We start from the raw sequence: 15,550 nt of genomic DNA on the forward strand, positions 1-15,550 counted from the left end.
ATATGGGTAGCAGTAACCCCAGAGTAACATATCAAGTGGTTGGTACTACACTCAGGTTTGAGGAGAATGGGAAGAACCTCGGGGTAATTGTGCACTCGGATATGAAGTTTTCTGAGCAGTGCATAATGGCTGCAAGAGTAGTTCATGGTGTCTTGTCAATGATATACAGGAATTTTACTAGCAGCGATAAGGGTGTGTTAGTCCCCTTGTATAAAGCGATGGTCAGACCACACCTTGAGTACTGTATACAGGTCTGGAAGCCTCACTTTGGAAAGATGTAGAGCTGCTGGAACGAGTACAGAGAAAAGCAACGAGATTGGCGAGTAGAACAAAGAGTTGGTGTTACCAAAACAGCTTAAGTTTTGTAAATTGCAGCTTCTGGAGACTAGGCACCTGCGAGGTAATCTATTTGAGGTGTATAAGGCCTTGAATGGATTGAGCAAGCCCAATGCTAATGGGATTCTTCCTCTTGCTCAGATTACTTACTTGAGGGGGCATAAATTGAAATTGAGGAAAGACAATTGTAGAATAGGTGTTCGGAAATTCTCCTTTAGCCAGTGGGTGGTTGATAGTTTGGAACAAACTTCCATCTGTTATAGTGGAGGCCAGCAACTTAAATAAGTTCAAGACAGAACTAGACAAACATTTGGAGTGAATGGATGGGTTAAATGGGAAGGATTTTTTTGTTTTGCTAATGCTGTATAAGCTTGCCTTCTTGCATCATGTCTCTACTAATGATAAATTCTGTAACCCTTCCTTTGATGTATAACATATTTACTGCTGCACTATGTGTCATTTTATTGGGTCTAGAAGAAATTTGGGAACATAATTTTTTGCTTCATGATAGTGTATTCATGCTATCATGAAGAAAGAAATTTATCTTCCCTAATCAAGAGCTTGATCATGAAGATGATCAAACATTTTTAATTTAAGGGAGATCGAATTCATTGTACGAAATATGTGGAATTTTTTTTAGAAGTACAGTCAGTCCTCGTATAGCATGATAGTTGTGTTCCTAGAAACCCTCGTGCATTGCAAAATCGTGCAATATAAACAATAGACCCTATGGGAAAAATAGGGTTAGGTGCCGACCACCCAAGATTGAACACACATTTGTAACCAAAACATTACCAAACACAATAAATAATCGTAATAAAATATTGCTAATGCTTTAGCTTCTATCATAAGCAAACTTGTTTTTTGTTTGATTTTCTATCCAAACAGATGACAGCCATTCCATCTCTTCCAATTCTTTGTGTCTTAATCTAATGGATTTTAATTACACTTTGAGTTGTTTATGTTATGAAAGTTGTTTTTATTTTCTCTGCATTCTTTGTAATTCTCGGCGTTAGCTCATTTAGGTCTGTAGCACGTGCAATATCACATGGTCTTTCATTTCGCTTAAAGCGTTTCACAATTTTATAATTTTTCTGTATTGACAGAAGTGGACTGGCCATAAGCCTTACCGGGGAAACCCTGGTGGGCCGGAGGCCGGTGTGATTTTGGCCATAAACCATAGTATGAGGCCACTATAAATTTTCCCGGGTAAGAATTTTTGACACAGTCTGCCTCTGTTTATCGATATTTCTTTTCTTTTTCTCTCTGAATCTGCAGTGTCTTCACCAGGACGGTTCCTTTTCACACCTTTTAAGTATTTTACTCATTTGTAGGGAATAAAGAACAATTACAAAACGAGGCACGCTTGATACACATAAACAAAGCTGCGCACGTGTAGCAACTGAATAAACAACACCTTAAAGGCAGAGATACACTATTAACACCTCACATTTTACTAAAGCACATTTCTAGGGGTTACTACCATAAAACAATAAAAACAATTTCCAGTTGTGTTTCTGCTAGTGGAATCTGTTATAAGCTAGTAGTAAACTCGATCTAATTGCATTTGCAATTATACTGATAGCTGGAATTGTGTTGGTTTTTACGTTATTATGGTGAAATGTGTTTCCCTTTCACTGATATAAAAAACATAAATACATTTTCAGAATCTTCTCTTCATTCCTATAGTGTTGCATTCGGTTGGGGTGATTCTGCATTCGACTGTCATTTCTTGTAAACACAAAGGCGAATCATGCATAAGCGAATTTGGTTCGTGGTATATGAGATATTGTTCCCCTATTTATAAATTGTGTATGTTCGAATTCATGTAGTGCAAACACGTGTTATACGAGGAATGACTGTACTTTTTTGTCCCTGATTGCTTTTATGTAATTTTTTTTTTTTTTTTTTTTTTTTTGCTGATGCTATATAAGCTTGCTTTCTTGCATCATATGCCTCTACTAATGCTAATCACTGTAACTCTTGCATATGTAATACTAATGCAAATCGCTGTATCTCTGTAACAGAGATAAAGAGAGCTATATCTCTGATGTATACCATACTGCTGTGCTATGTGTCATTTAATTGGGTGTAGAAGAAATTAGGGAACACAATTTTTTCCTTCATGATAGCATACTCATGCTATCATGAAGAAAAAAAAAATTGATCTTCCCAATCTAGAGCTTGATCATGAAGATGATCAAACTTTTAATTTGAGAGAGAGAGAGGTCAAATTCATTGTTCCAAATATGTGGAATTTTTTTTTGGAAGTACGTTTTTGTCCCTGATTTTTTTTTTTTTTTTTTATGGAATTTTTTTCCCCCCTTCTCTTTTGCTAACAGTTTTTGTTTACTTTCAGATAAGAACTGTAAATTGGTTATTTAAAACAAAATGTTGTTGCAAATAATCTTTGAGCAACAAATCATATTTGCTTTATATTTTTAAAACAGACAAATGACAATGCATTTACAATAATGAAGTTTATCCACTTAATGGAGATGATTTGTTATAATAGAAATCAAATAATTACTCTAGATTTTATTCTCTGCATTCATTGTGCCAGCCACAAAATCAGATATTTGCAACTACTTGAAAGAAATATATTGTCCCATAATGACTACACTAGAACTTTGTGTCTTGAAGACAAGCAACATAAACCTTATATCACGATACCATCAGAACCATGATAAGGAAACTTCTGTCAAGAAAATAATAGTAATATTGATTACTATACAAACTGATGTGCTGGTTTTGTTAGATTTTTTTCTCAGTACAGCAAGCTTTCAGCCTTATGTCACCTATTCATCAGTGAATGGTTGTAGCATTTGCAAATGTTCCATTAGTTTCCTTCAGTACTCTTCTTGACAAAAGTTAGATTGCTTTAGGATTTTAACCTTTTTCGATGAGGTTGCCACACAACATTGGTTCCTTTGCAGTGAATTTTCATAGTTAGTGGACTCCGTAGAGTAAGTTTTTTTTTTTTTTTTGTTTTGTGTGGAATTTTGAAATATTATAAAATTGAAAATTTTCTACATAAATACTTTAAAATATTGATGTATTCTTATTTTGACTTTATTACTCAAAACTAGAGTTAAATTATTATCAAAAATCAAATCAGAAATTTAAAAAAAAATTTTTTTTAAATATATTTTTTAAAATTGTATATGAAACTCATCATATGGTTTTTTGATGAAATATCATCTGCATCACTTTTATGTATTGTCTGATTCAGTTTTATTACAAGACTTCTCAATTTTAGTGATTGCAAGCCCATATTGGGCAACTGTAGTTAACATCTATTTTTGCACTCTTAAGCTATTATAAACTGTGTATAATTTTTGAAAATATGAATAAGAGATGGAGGCACATACTTGAATATTTTCAAGATAGTTTTACTTTAAAAGGACATGTTGTTTGAAACGACCTTGAAAATGTAGTCTATGTGCATATCCCCCAGGGCCCACACAAAAAAGATCCAGGAACCTACTGCTAAAAGGGTTAAAAGACATTAAGCATGAATAAAAATGCTGATTGGTGATGGAAACATTTTCCTGCTATTCTTCAGTATTCTTCACATGGCATATTCCTGAAAACCTAGTTACTAAATGGAAAATTGTACAATGATGGAACTGTAATTTTCACTCATTTTATCCCCAAAAGTAACAATCATTTATGTTTATCCATTGCTTGTAATAAATAGCCCATATTCCCCAATTTCAATGAAATGCGAAAGAAATTTTGATAATTATGGTGAATTATTTGAACTTTGATAATTCACTATAATGTGACTTTTAACCTTGGAATTTAAATCTTCCATTTTTATTTTTATAGAAGTTAGAGTTATTAAATTGTTTATATAGTTTTGTACAAATTTGGCATTTTTCAGTTTTTGCAAGATATTCTTGATGCCCTGTTTTCCATGTTTTCCACAGGAGATGGGAATTCTACATCTCACTCTGGTTTGGTGTTTAAAGTTTTGGTATGGACTTCCTTTTTTAATTAATTAAAAGTTACCAATTATTAACTAAATGCTGAATTGATAAGTTATCCAAGAAATATGACCTATATCAAGTTTTTTTAAAATTCTATTAGTGCAGGTACCTTAATTAATTGCAGAGTATCATTCCTGGAGATGTTTACATTATACAAACAGTTTATACAGTTGAAGCTCTTTATAGCACCCCTCTTTTTTTTTTAACGTCCCAACAGATTTTTTATAAAAGACTCAAATTTTACCACTCTTATCTTGTTTGTTATTTGTTTATTGTAATATTCGAAATTAATAAAATTTTGAAGCTAATGACTAGCTTGCATGTTGACTGTGAGAAATCATGTTGGTGATTTCCCACACTCTTAGGCAATTTCTGATGCTTATTGATAGAATGAAATTAACTTTGACTAAGTCAATATGTTTAGACTGTATTTTTATCAATGTGGCTCCTATGAAACAGGTAGCTTTGCCAATCACAGACAAAATTAATATTTTACAATCTGTAGATAACAGCATCCATTTTAAGACCAACTTTGCTAAGAATACATTATTCACCATTCTGAAAGATTGAAAGATTAGAGAAATCTGCTGCACTGGGTAGGATCAAAACACAAAAAGCAAGGTATATGGATCTTGAAAAGGTACTTTGGAATGGCTAATGATGATGTGTACATAAAATGTTGCTATAGACAGAAACCTTATATAAACTAAGGCCGAATTATCAAGTGTTCGGATGGATGGTTCCAGAAAAATATAAGACTTTTATTTATAGGCTGCCCTTTGAAAAAAAGTGTGTAGCAAAAGTGCAGCCCTCACCACTCAAGCTAAAAAGGAATTGAAGGAGAATCATTTAAAAATATGTTTCGTTGACATGATCAGAATAGCAACTTCAATGCTGACAAGACTACTTTTTTTAAGTTGCTACTGGATAAAATTCTTACATTTGAAAATGAGAAATGTTGTTGTAAAGAAGGAAAAACAATGAATTACCATTTTCCTATGGACAAATATATCTTGCACAGAGAAGCTTTCTCTCTTAATCTTTGGGAAACCCCAGACACCTCAGTCCTTTAAAGGTTTCAAGACTTTGTTGGCTATGTATTGAGCAACTAAAAGACTTGGATGTCATTTGAAATCTATGAAGAATTGATCAGAGACCTAGATCACAAGATGACCACAGAGAATAGAAAAATTTTGCTGTGTGTGGATAGCTGCACTCCTTATTGGCAAGTGAAAAGTCTACATGCAGTCACTGTTGGCTACTTGATACCTAATATGACATCATTTCTTCAGTTATCGAAGAATACTGTAAAATTATCGAAGAATACTGTTAAACAAAATTATGCTATGTCTCGAAAGCAAACACAATCTGAAATCAATGTGCTTTAGGCAATATATTTTTATGTTTCAGCACAGGGTGAGGTTGAAGAGAGTGATCAGCCACTGTTTCTGACATGCTGGATATTTTGCCTTGAATGAAGCTTTTTATGCTTCTTTCTCTGTTAATCTTGAAGAATAGTCTGATAATAGTGAAGAAATTATTGAGGATGCAGTCATTGCCTGAACTTAGAGGGGAATCTGCTTTGAAGACAATGCTGAAGTGAATGCTATTTGTGTGTTTCGGCATATATATGAATTCATTGTAACATAATGGAACCTGAAATTTGTAGCGATGAAGAGAGGAACCTACTGTGATTCTGAAAGGAATTCCCCTGTCTATGGTCAGGCCTTGATATATATATATATATGTAGGTATGTACTCATACCAGGTGGTTATAAAATAAGTTTCTCTATTCAGGAGACTCTAGTGTCAAAACGGTTAGAGTTAGCGATTTGAAAATCGGTGGGTATGTCATCAGTGGATGAAAATCGGTGGGCTATTTGTAGAAGGAAAAAAAAAAATTAGTTTAAATTTCGGCCACCAAGGGAAAAATGGCACTGCACATATGTAAAAGTTGTCATTTACTTCAAGACACGCTGATTACGCAAATGACATCCTGTTAGATAAAAGTAGAAAGGATACTGCCACCATCAATAACCATTATGGCTCTTACAAAAAACGGAAAGGGCTCTTTTAGTAAAACTGTTCTACCAGAATAATAGTAATGCAGCACTATGTGAATATCAGAAACTTTAAAGGTTTGCGTAAAGGACCTTTTACATCAGTGGGGCTTCAAAAACTAATAAAGAAATTTGAAGCGATCAGAGAGTTAGGTATATTTCCAGACAGGAGATGACCACGTATTGGAACAGAGGTAGTGGAGGAAGTGGCAGTTGCAATGGCCTCCAGGTCAGAATGTGAAACACTACCAGTCAGTAGTGCCAGAACTGTGTCAAGCACCTTCCTTGGTCTACTGTATGTAAAGTGCTTTGAATAATTTTACGCCGGTTCCCATACAAGATTCACATAGTGCAAGAACTAAAGTCTTGTAATCAGCAACAACCAATAGACTTTGCTCTACAATTTCTGGCTTGTATGGAACTTGATGATACATTGGCGTGGATGATCTTGTGGTCTGGTGAGGCACATTTCACTCTTCATGGGGCTGTAAATGCACAAAACTGCCGAATATGGGAATTTCTCGTCCATTTGCTGTGCATGAAAAACCACTACAAAGTCCATACATTACATTATTGTGTGGATTCACAGCAGAATTTATAATCGGACCATTTTTCTTCGAATAGTCTACACCTCATGGCCCGTAAGGTGTACGGTAACTAGTGCATGGTACTGTTCTCTTCTAAGAGATCACATTATTCCCGCTCTGCAAGAAAGGCAATGCTTGGAAACCATAGTGTTCATACAAGATGGTGCCCCTCCCCGCGTTGGTCGTGATGAGGAACTCTTCCATTCAACGTTTGGAAATGATCGCATCTTTTCGAAAGACTTTCCGTAGTTCTGGCCAGCCCGATCACAGATCTCAATCCCTGTGATTTCTGGCTATGGGGATACCTAAAAGACAGAGTTTACCGTGGCAGCATACAGATGCTTGTTGATTTGAAAGAAAGCATTAAATTTCATGTAGCCAACATCCTCAATGAGATGCTACATGAAATTGTGTCGCACACAGTCCTTTTTCAGAATGTCATCTCAAGTGAAGGAAAGCACATAAAACAATATCTGTAGATTTCTAAGATCTGATATTCTAATCCTAAGTTAAGTATTTCATCTCATGTTTACAGGCCCCGGGTGCCAAGCGAATGTGACTGAGTGATTTCTCTGTGCTATTACTGTGATTTCCCAAAAGTGATTTACAGTTATTTTACATTCTTGACGTTAATAAATTTATTCATTTAAAAACATCTCTTGTAACAAAAACACTTGTATAGAGCAAGAAAGGAAAGGCACCTTTCTTTATTTCTTCTAGATTACTACTAACCACTTACTACTTTTCGCTTGGTCACACCAGGCACTGCTCCTGCCTCCCCGTGGCGGGGCCGGTAACCTTGGCAGAAAAGTCCATCTGCCAGGGGCTAAGAGGAGCCAACATGGAACAAAATATGTTTCCAACTTTAGAGCCGTCAAGCTGTCGGCCAAACAGAAAATGACCATGATTCGTCGCAAGCAAAGAGGTTGAAAACCAATCCCTCGGCGACAGACTTACCTGCATTCTTAATAATGCACTCACTATCTGAACAGCCGCTCAGTAAGCTATCCCCCTTTTTAATTCAAAAACATCTGGAAAGTATTGCAGGGTCTCCCAAGACGGTTAAGAGACTGCAATCAGGGGACTTATTTATTGAAACTCTAAATAGCAGGCACTCTGAGAAATTACTAAAAAAGACAACTTTCGCTGGTATTCCAGTGAAAGTAACTCCACATGCAACCCTAAATACATCAAAGGGTGTAATTTCTAGTTGGGACCTGATGAATGTGATGGAGGAAGAAATTAAAGAAGAGCTTCAGGAACAAAATGTAATAGCTGTAAAAAGAATAATGATAAAAAAAGACAATATTCTCACACCTACCAGAAATATCATTCTTACCTTCAACAGTCCAAGCCTGCCCTCATAAGTAAAAGCTGGATATCTACTTTGCCGCACTTGTCCTTTCATACCAAATCCATTGAGATGTTATAAATGCCAAATGTATGGCCACTCTCAAATGACATGCAGAGGGAACACAGTTTGTTCCAATTTTGTCATCACTTTGAATGTGATCGGATCCTCCGATCACATTCAAAGTGATTGTTTAGCGAAAGAAATGATATGTCCCAACTGCAAAGGCAACCATCCTGCCTACTCTAAGACATGTGAGAGGTGGAAAACAGAGAAAAAAATTGTAAAATATAAAGTTGAAAACAGAGTTAGTTATCAAGAGGCAAGAAAATTAATTGCACCCAGTATACCTAACCGTACCTATGTTAATATTGCAAAAAAATATCAAACCACTGCCGCACAAACCGATGTTACTGTTCCTTCAAACACTTCCATCTCTGACTGGGCTCAGGCTGTCCTCTCTCAGCAACAGTCCAGTGCCGTTAAGCACTCAGACCAAGCAAATAATACACCTCTCACAATACCAGCAAAATCTCAATCTCCGCCAGTGAATGCCACTACTACAAATAATGATAGTTCGACTTCAAAAAAGATTATTCAGAACACATCGATGAAGGCAGAGTACCCATCCAAACAGGAAGATCCAATTCTAGAAATATTTGCAGAAGAAGAGATGGACACTGGTCACCCTTCCTTTCCAAAAAGAGACAAACCAAAGCCAGAATGCCATAAGACAGCCACGTCAGGTACAGCTTCTTCTAAATTCAAGTAATGCCTAACATCTTGCAATGGAATTGCAGAGGCTTTCGTGGAAACATTGACGACATCCATTACTTAATTAATCGCTACTCTCCATTTGGTTTCTGCCTGCAAGAAACCTATTTAACTGCTCAAATTTCCATTTTCATAAAAAACTACTCTATCTATAGACGAGATCGGAATACATCCGATTCTGCTCTTGGTGGTGTAGCTATTTTAATTAGTACAAGGATTCCAGCTAGGCAAATCACTCTCCAAACCCAAATCGAAGCTGTCGCTGTGCGTCTGATTACTCAGACAGCATTAACTCTAGTCTCAGTTTATCTCCCACCAAATCATACTTACTCTTATAATGATCTTAAAGAACTTTTATTACAGCTACCCTCCCCTATCTGCCTGCTAGGGGATTTCAATGGCCACCACCCTTTATGGAGTTCATCTAAATTAGACAGATGCGGCCGACTGATTGAAATTTTACTGGAAAAAGAAAACCTCACTCTTCTTAACAGTGGCTCGCACACCCATATACAGTTACCCAATGGACAGACTTCTGCCATTGACCTATCGATTTGCTCCCTGATAATGTTTTCAGCTATGCAATGGTCCACTCTGGATGATCCCATGGGCAGTGATCATTTTCCAATTGTTTGTATCTGTTGACTGCACAACCCCAAATACAACAGCTCTGCAGGAAATGGAAATTCTCTAAAACCAATTGGGCCAAATTTCAGTCGGCAATCACTCTTGACAAAAAAACTATTCAACTACAGCCCATAGATGAAGTTACTGATTATATTACATCCTGCCTTTTAGTTGCAACTAAGTACTCAACTCCATTATCAAATTCCCCATCCCAACGGCATTTCAACTACTGGTGGAACGAAGAGTGCACAAAAGCAAAGAAGGAAAAAAATAAAGCATTTAATATATTCCGTCGATCTCCAACCACAGCTAATCTAATTAGCTACAAGAAACTAAGGGCAAAGGCGCATCAACTATCAATAGAAACGCTGACTCCAGACTAATATGGGAAAAAAAAATTAGGCAGCTTTCTGGGAAGTTTCCAGCTGTTCCTTCCCCAATTCTCACCTGCAATGGGCAAGAACTCTCTGCTCCTCTAGATGTAGCCAATGCCTTGGGCAAAACCTTTGCTCAAATATCGGCTGCATCAAACTACACTCCAAAATTCCAGAATATTAAGACCGCCAACGAACAGAGATCTATCAACTTTTGAACTTCACTGTCACTTCCATATAATCAGCCTCTGCAATATTGTGAGCTTTTACAGGCCATCAGAACAACACGAAACAGTGCCTCTGGGCCAGATGGCATATATTATGTCATGCTGCAGCATCGCGATGAGAAAAACTTACAACTGCTTCTAATCTTTTTTAACTGGATCTTCCTGGAAAATATTTATCCAACCTCTTGGCATCACGCTACAGTTTTGGCATTTTTGAAACCTGGAAAAGATCCCTCCAGTTCTAATAGTTACTGTCAAGTTGCCTTGGTAAAATTCTTGAAAAAATGATCCATAGTCAACTCACTTGGATCATTGAAACTCAACATCTACTGAATAATTGTCAACATGGCTTTTGCAAAAACAGGTCATCCCTAGATCTGATGATCAAGGCAGAATATGAAATTCACAATGCCTTTGTGAAAAACAAACAGCTTTTCATGGTCTCCTTTGATATAGAGAAGGCATTTGATACTATCTGGCAGTATGGCATTCTCAGTGATCTATATAATCTTGGTCTACGAGGCAACCTACCCATATTTATTAGGAACTTCCTCAAGAGCCGATCTTTCCAGGTGAGATATCAAAATTCCCTTTCTGCTACATTCTCGCAGGAAGAAGGAGTACCGCACGGATCAGTTTTGAGTGCAACCTTGTTTGCCCTTAAAATTGATTCCATTACAAAAGTACTCCCAAATACTGTAGAGGCTTACCTTTATGCTGATGATCTTGCTATTTCTTGCCATTCTCAGAACATGAGATCTATCGAAAGGCAATTGCAGATGTCCCTCAATAAAGTCAAAAGTGGGCTGAGCTCAATGGATATCGTCTTTCCCAACAGAAAACAGTTGCAATCCACTTTTGCTGTCAACGTAAATTGCATGCAGATCCTGAACTTCGGATTTCAAATTCCACCATTCCAATTGCCAGCAATATGAAATTCTTGGGACTAATCCTGGACAGTAAGCTCAACTTCTTTGAGCATGTTAAATTAATACGTACTGCCTGTCTTAAAAAGATCAACATGCTAAGAGCTTTATCTGCCCTCTCTTGCTGAGCAGATCGTACAACTTTGCTGCTCTTATATAGAGCACTGATTAGATCCCGTTTAGATTATGGTGCTCCAGTTTGATTCTGCCCGAAGGAGTGTGCTACGCTGGCTGGATCCTATTCAACATAATGCACTGTGGATTGCAATTGTTGCCTACAGAGTCTGAGTTGCATACATCCAACTCAGTCTATACATTGAAGCTAATGAGCCCCCTTTGCATCTTCGTAGAAAAACGTTACTACTTACATATGCAGCCAAAATACAGACTTGCCTTTCGCATCCTATTCAGCCATACCTTTTTAATCAACCACTAGTTAATCTCTATAGAAATAAACCAAGTAAAATCCAACCAGCTGGACTATGGCTCCTTGAAATATCACAGAACTGGAATGTTCCTCTCCACAATAGGCAACAGATAAAGAATTACTCTCATCCCCGGACCACCTTTCCTCAACTGACCCCTGATACCTATTTTCTTCAATGGGGAAAGAATTGCCTACTGGCAGTGACTGTGCAACAACTCCATGCTAGCCATATTCAAACTTATGCTGACTTCTTGCCGATATATACGGATGGTTCCAAATCTCTGTCAACTGTTGGAGCAGCAGCAGTGTTTCTCTCTGCTATCATATCAGCTTCTCTTCCACCTGAGTATAGCAACTTTTCAGCAGAACTGTATGCAATACAGTTAGCTCTAGAAAATTTGACTCTACATCCATCTGCAAAATATATAGTTTATACTGACTCTCTCAGCTCAATTAACGCAATGCAGAATACATCTCAAAACAATCACCATATTGTAATGAAAATCAGGAGTTTGTTATTGCAGATTTATCATCGTCAACAACTAGTGAAGTTTTGCTGGATTCCAGCACATTCAGGCATAAGAGGGAATGAAGTGGCTGATATATCTGCCAAAAGTCCAAGTTCAGACCTAACTTCTGCCCCTATTCCAGCGCCCGATTATAATATCTTAATTCAAGCAGCATGCCATGCACAGTGGATAGAATTATTGCATAACCAAATGAAGAACAAACTTTTCCAGCTGAAACAATACCCAAAGTTCTGGCAATCCAGCAATCAGACAGTGCGGCGGGAAGAAGTGGTACTCACACGAATGAGAATAGGACACACCCATCTGACTCACCTCCATCTACTAATGGGCGATGATCCTCCTCAGTGTCCACACTGCTTAGAATATCTAACAGTCAAACACATTCTGATTGACTGTCCACAGTATCAACAACATCAAGCTGCAATACTTCAAAATCTGGCTAATCGTCGAGAACCATTGACACTACATCATATCATTGGAGAGGACGCAAATGTTAACGACCTTTTCTGCTTTATAAAACAAATTGGAGTGTATCATCTTTTATAAATAGGCTTCAGAACTGAAACTAATTTAAACTGGATTATTTTTTAATATTCCTACGAATAGGCGCACTATAGCCATATAATACGCCAATAAACAACCATACCCCACACACACACACACACACACACACACACACACACACACACACACACACACACACACACACACACACACACACACGTTTACAGCACCAATTTCTCCTCTGGGTGGAAATTTCAACTAATTTTTTTCCTTCTAAAAAATCGCTTCCCCATACACTAAATGACACAACCTCTGCTTTTCACAGTGCTATCTCTAACCGTTTTGACACTAGGGTCTCCTGAATCGGGAACCTAGTGTAACCACCCAGTATATGTAGATACATGCAACCCCCATATAACATGGTAGTTCTACAACATGGTTTCGCTCTAACATGATTGATAAATTGCGGAAATCCTCGCACAACATGGTACTTATACAACACAGTTTCGCTCTATCACGTTACTTATGTAACACAGTTTCGCTCCAACACGGTTAAAGAATTTCTGTAAACCTGGGTAACAGGGTATTTTTGAGTTTTTTTTCCCTGGGGGAACCCTGCTATTATGTTGGATGTAATTTTTCAACTTTTCCACTCTTTTTGAATCCCTGCTATTAACTCACTACTCAAAAAAAAAAAAAAAAAAAAATTGAGAAATCCCTGTATTTTATTTTGTTGGGAAATAAAATACAGGGATTTTACCAGTTTACGTTCTGTGCTATTGAACTTGTGGAAAAATCTAGATTTCAAAGTTTTATTGCTACTGGATAGCACACCTGGCCATCCAAAATATTTGTCATCTAAACGTTGAATTTATGCTCCTACCACCACAGTTGTACTAGGTTAATACAACTTCTTTCAATCAGCCCTTAGATCAAGGCATTACATTCACCTTTAACTCATTACATCAGAAAATCGTTACAATGGAATTCAAAAAAAAATTATTCCAAATCTATTGAAGTAATGGAGGCATGGAAACATTTCTCATTTGTGCACTGTATCAGAATCATAGCTTTATTGCTGAAAGAAGTAAAACCATCAGTGTTAAATGCGTGTGGAAAAAAAGCATGGCCAGAGTCAGTTCATTCAGGAAATATGGTCGAACCAGCAGAAAACGAAATCATTCTGATAGTAGAACTTGCTGCATTGGTAGGATGGCAAGGTTTTGATGATATGACTACTGAAGCTCCCATGGGTAGCACACACAGTTGATAGAATTGCCTTTCTGCCCACAATGGGTGGAAAAAAACCTGAGTTCGAATCCCGTCAATGAAAGGAGGAATTTTTATGGGTCTTTTTCACAACATGGCTGAGTTACTTGAGCTCAGGAGAGGGTAACATGGTTTTTTTTTCTGGAAACTCTAGTTTTCGTCCAGCAAAACAGAAAATCGATGATTTTCTGTTTTGAAAAAAAAAAAAAAAAAAAAAGATGATTACTGAAAACCTTCAAGAATTACCGGTAGAAAAAGTTTCTAGCGAAGCGAATTTGGTGGAAATGGCATTGGAGGTAGAATCAAATCAATTCAGAGGATGATAGCGTAGATGAAAATTCAAAACTTCCAATTTTACACTAAAAGCATATGGGAAGGTCAAAAGTTAGACGAGCAATTAGAATCTTACTTTTTGATTGCAAATTCTTGAACGAAAGGAGCCCAGAGTTCAAAAGGGAGCTCCAAAAATGCCTATTTCCATACGATGAAATTCACAAAGATTTATCACGCAAAGGCAAACAAACCCAGATTACTGATATTTTAAAGAGAGTAGAATATATACGAAATCTAGAATGTTGTATTTTTGTTAACATTTTTTAATGAAATTGTGTAGTTTTGTTAGTTTTGTTAACATTTTGTTAATGAAATAGTGCATTTTTATTAGCTTTTGGAACATAACCTCCCTTTTTGTAATTTTTCTTATTCCCCGTATAACAGGTTTTGCACAACACAACACAACATTTAACTTATGTTTTTCTCATGTATCTTTTGTAAATATGTTTTGTAAACCCCTGGCACCATCATGCCGTGACGGGACTAATTGTGTGTCTATCATTGCTGCAATTAAAGATTCTAATCTATTTTATAGGAATCTAACTACCACGTTATACGAGGGTTATGTGTACTGTACATATGTATATTAATGGAACTGTCCTGTAGTATGTATGTGAATTAGATTATACTATATCGTATTATTGGATTTACATTATATCTTAAAACTTTTTAGTTTTTTTTCCACCTGGTTTTATATACTATCAATATAATGGCATTTTTTCCCTTGGGGGGTTGCTACAGAGAGCTTTGACCATATAATCAAAGGTACACGCAAAACTTTCAGTCAGTACAAATGAGCTCCTGTTTTGATATACACTATATTGCCAAAAGTAACCAGAAACCTGAATGTTTCAGATAACCTTTTATTGATTTAATATTATATATTAACCTTAAGTTCCGGGAGAATACTAACAAAAAAGGAAAGGTTTAGTGTACCTTATTTTTAACAAAACTTGCCTCATTAACTTTTTGCTTCGATTAAATTAAAAAGCACAATGGAAAGAATGCATGCATTAAGAACTTATTTAAAATGAAATCCCACAGAGGAAAGTGAACCTTTCTCTAGTGTTTATCCTAGAGACTTGCTCTATACTAAAATATACTGTAGAACCAAGAATTTGAATTGTGATCTTTTTAAAGTCATCTTTATTTGGTTCATGAGAGAGAGACAGAGAGAGAGAGAGAGAGAGAGAGTATACTTAATATATTCAGTTTTAATTCCCATGCTGCAAT

At 36.6% G+C, this 15,550-nt stretch overlaps 1 protein-coding gene across 1 annotated transcript in view; it reads left to right on the top strand.

Moving 5' to 3' along the window:
• spg (dedicator of cytokinesis spg) overlaps positions 1 to 15,550 on the top strand; it is a 916,969-nt gene that overhangs the window by 420,978 nt on the left and 480,441 nt on the right. The window contains exon 21 of the mRNA XM_090372306.1: positions 4,223 to 4,315. Coding sequence (XP_090228432.1) covers positions 4,223 to 4,315 — 93 coding nt within the window. The remainder of the gene's footprint in view (positions 1 to 4,222; positions 4,316 to 15,550) is intronic.

Source organism: Mastigoproctus giganteus, chromosome 4 (genome assembly GCF_048544385.1).
Source record: "Mastigoproctus giganteus isolate SK-2022 chromosome 4, ASM4854438v1, whole genome shotgun sequence".
NCBI classification, from domain to species: Eukaryota; Metazoa; Arthropoda; class Arachnida; order Uropygi; family Thelyphonidae; genus Mastigoproctus; species Mastigoproctus giganteus.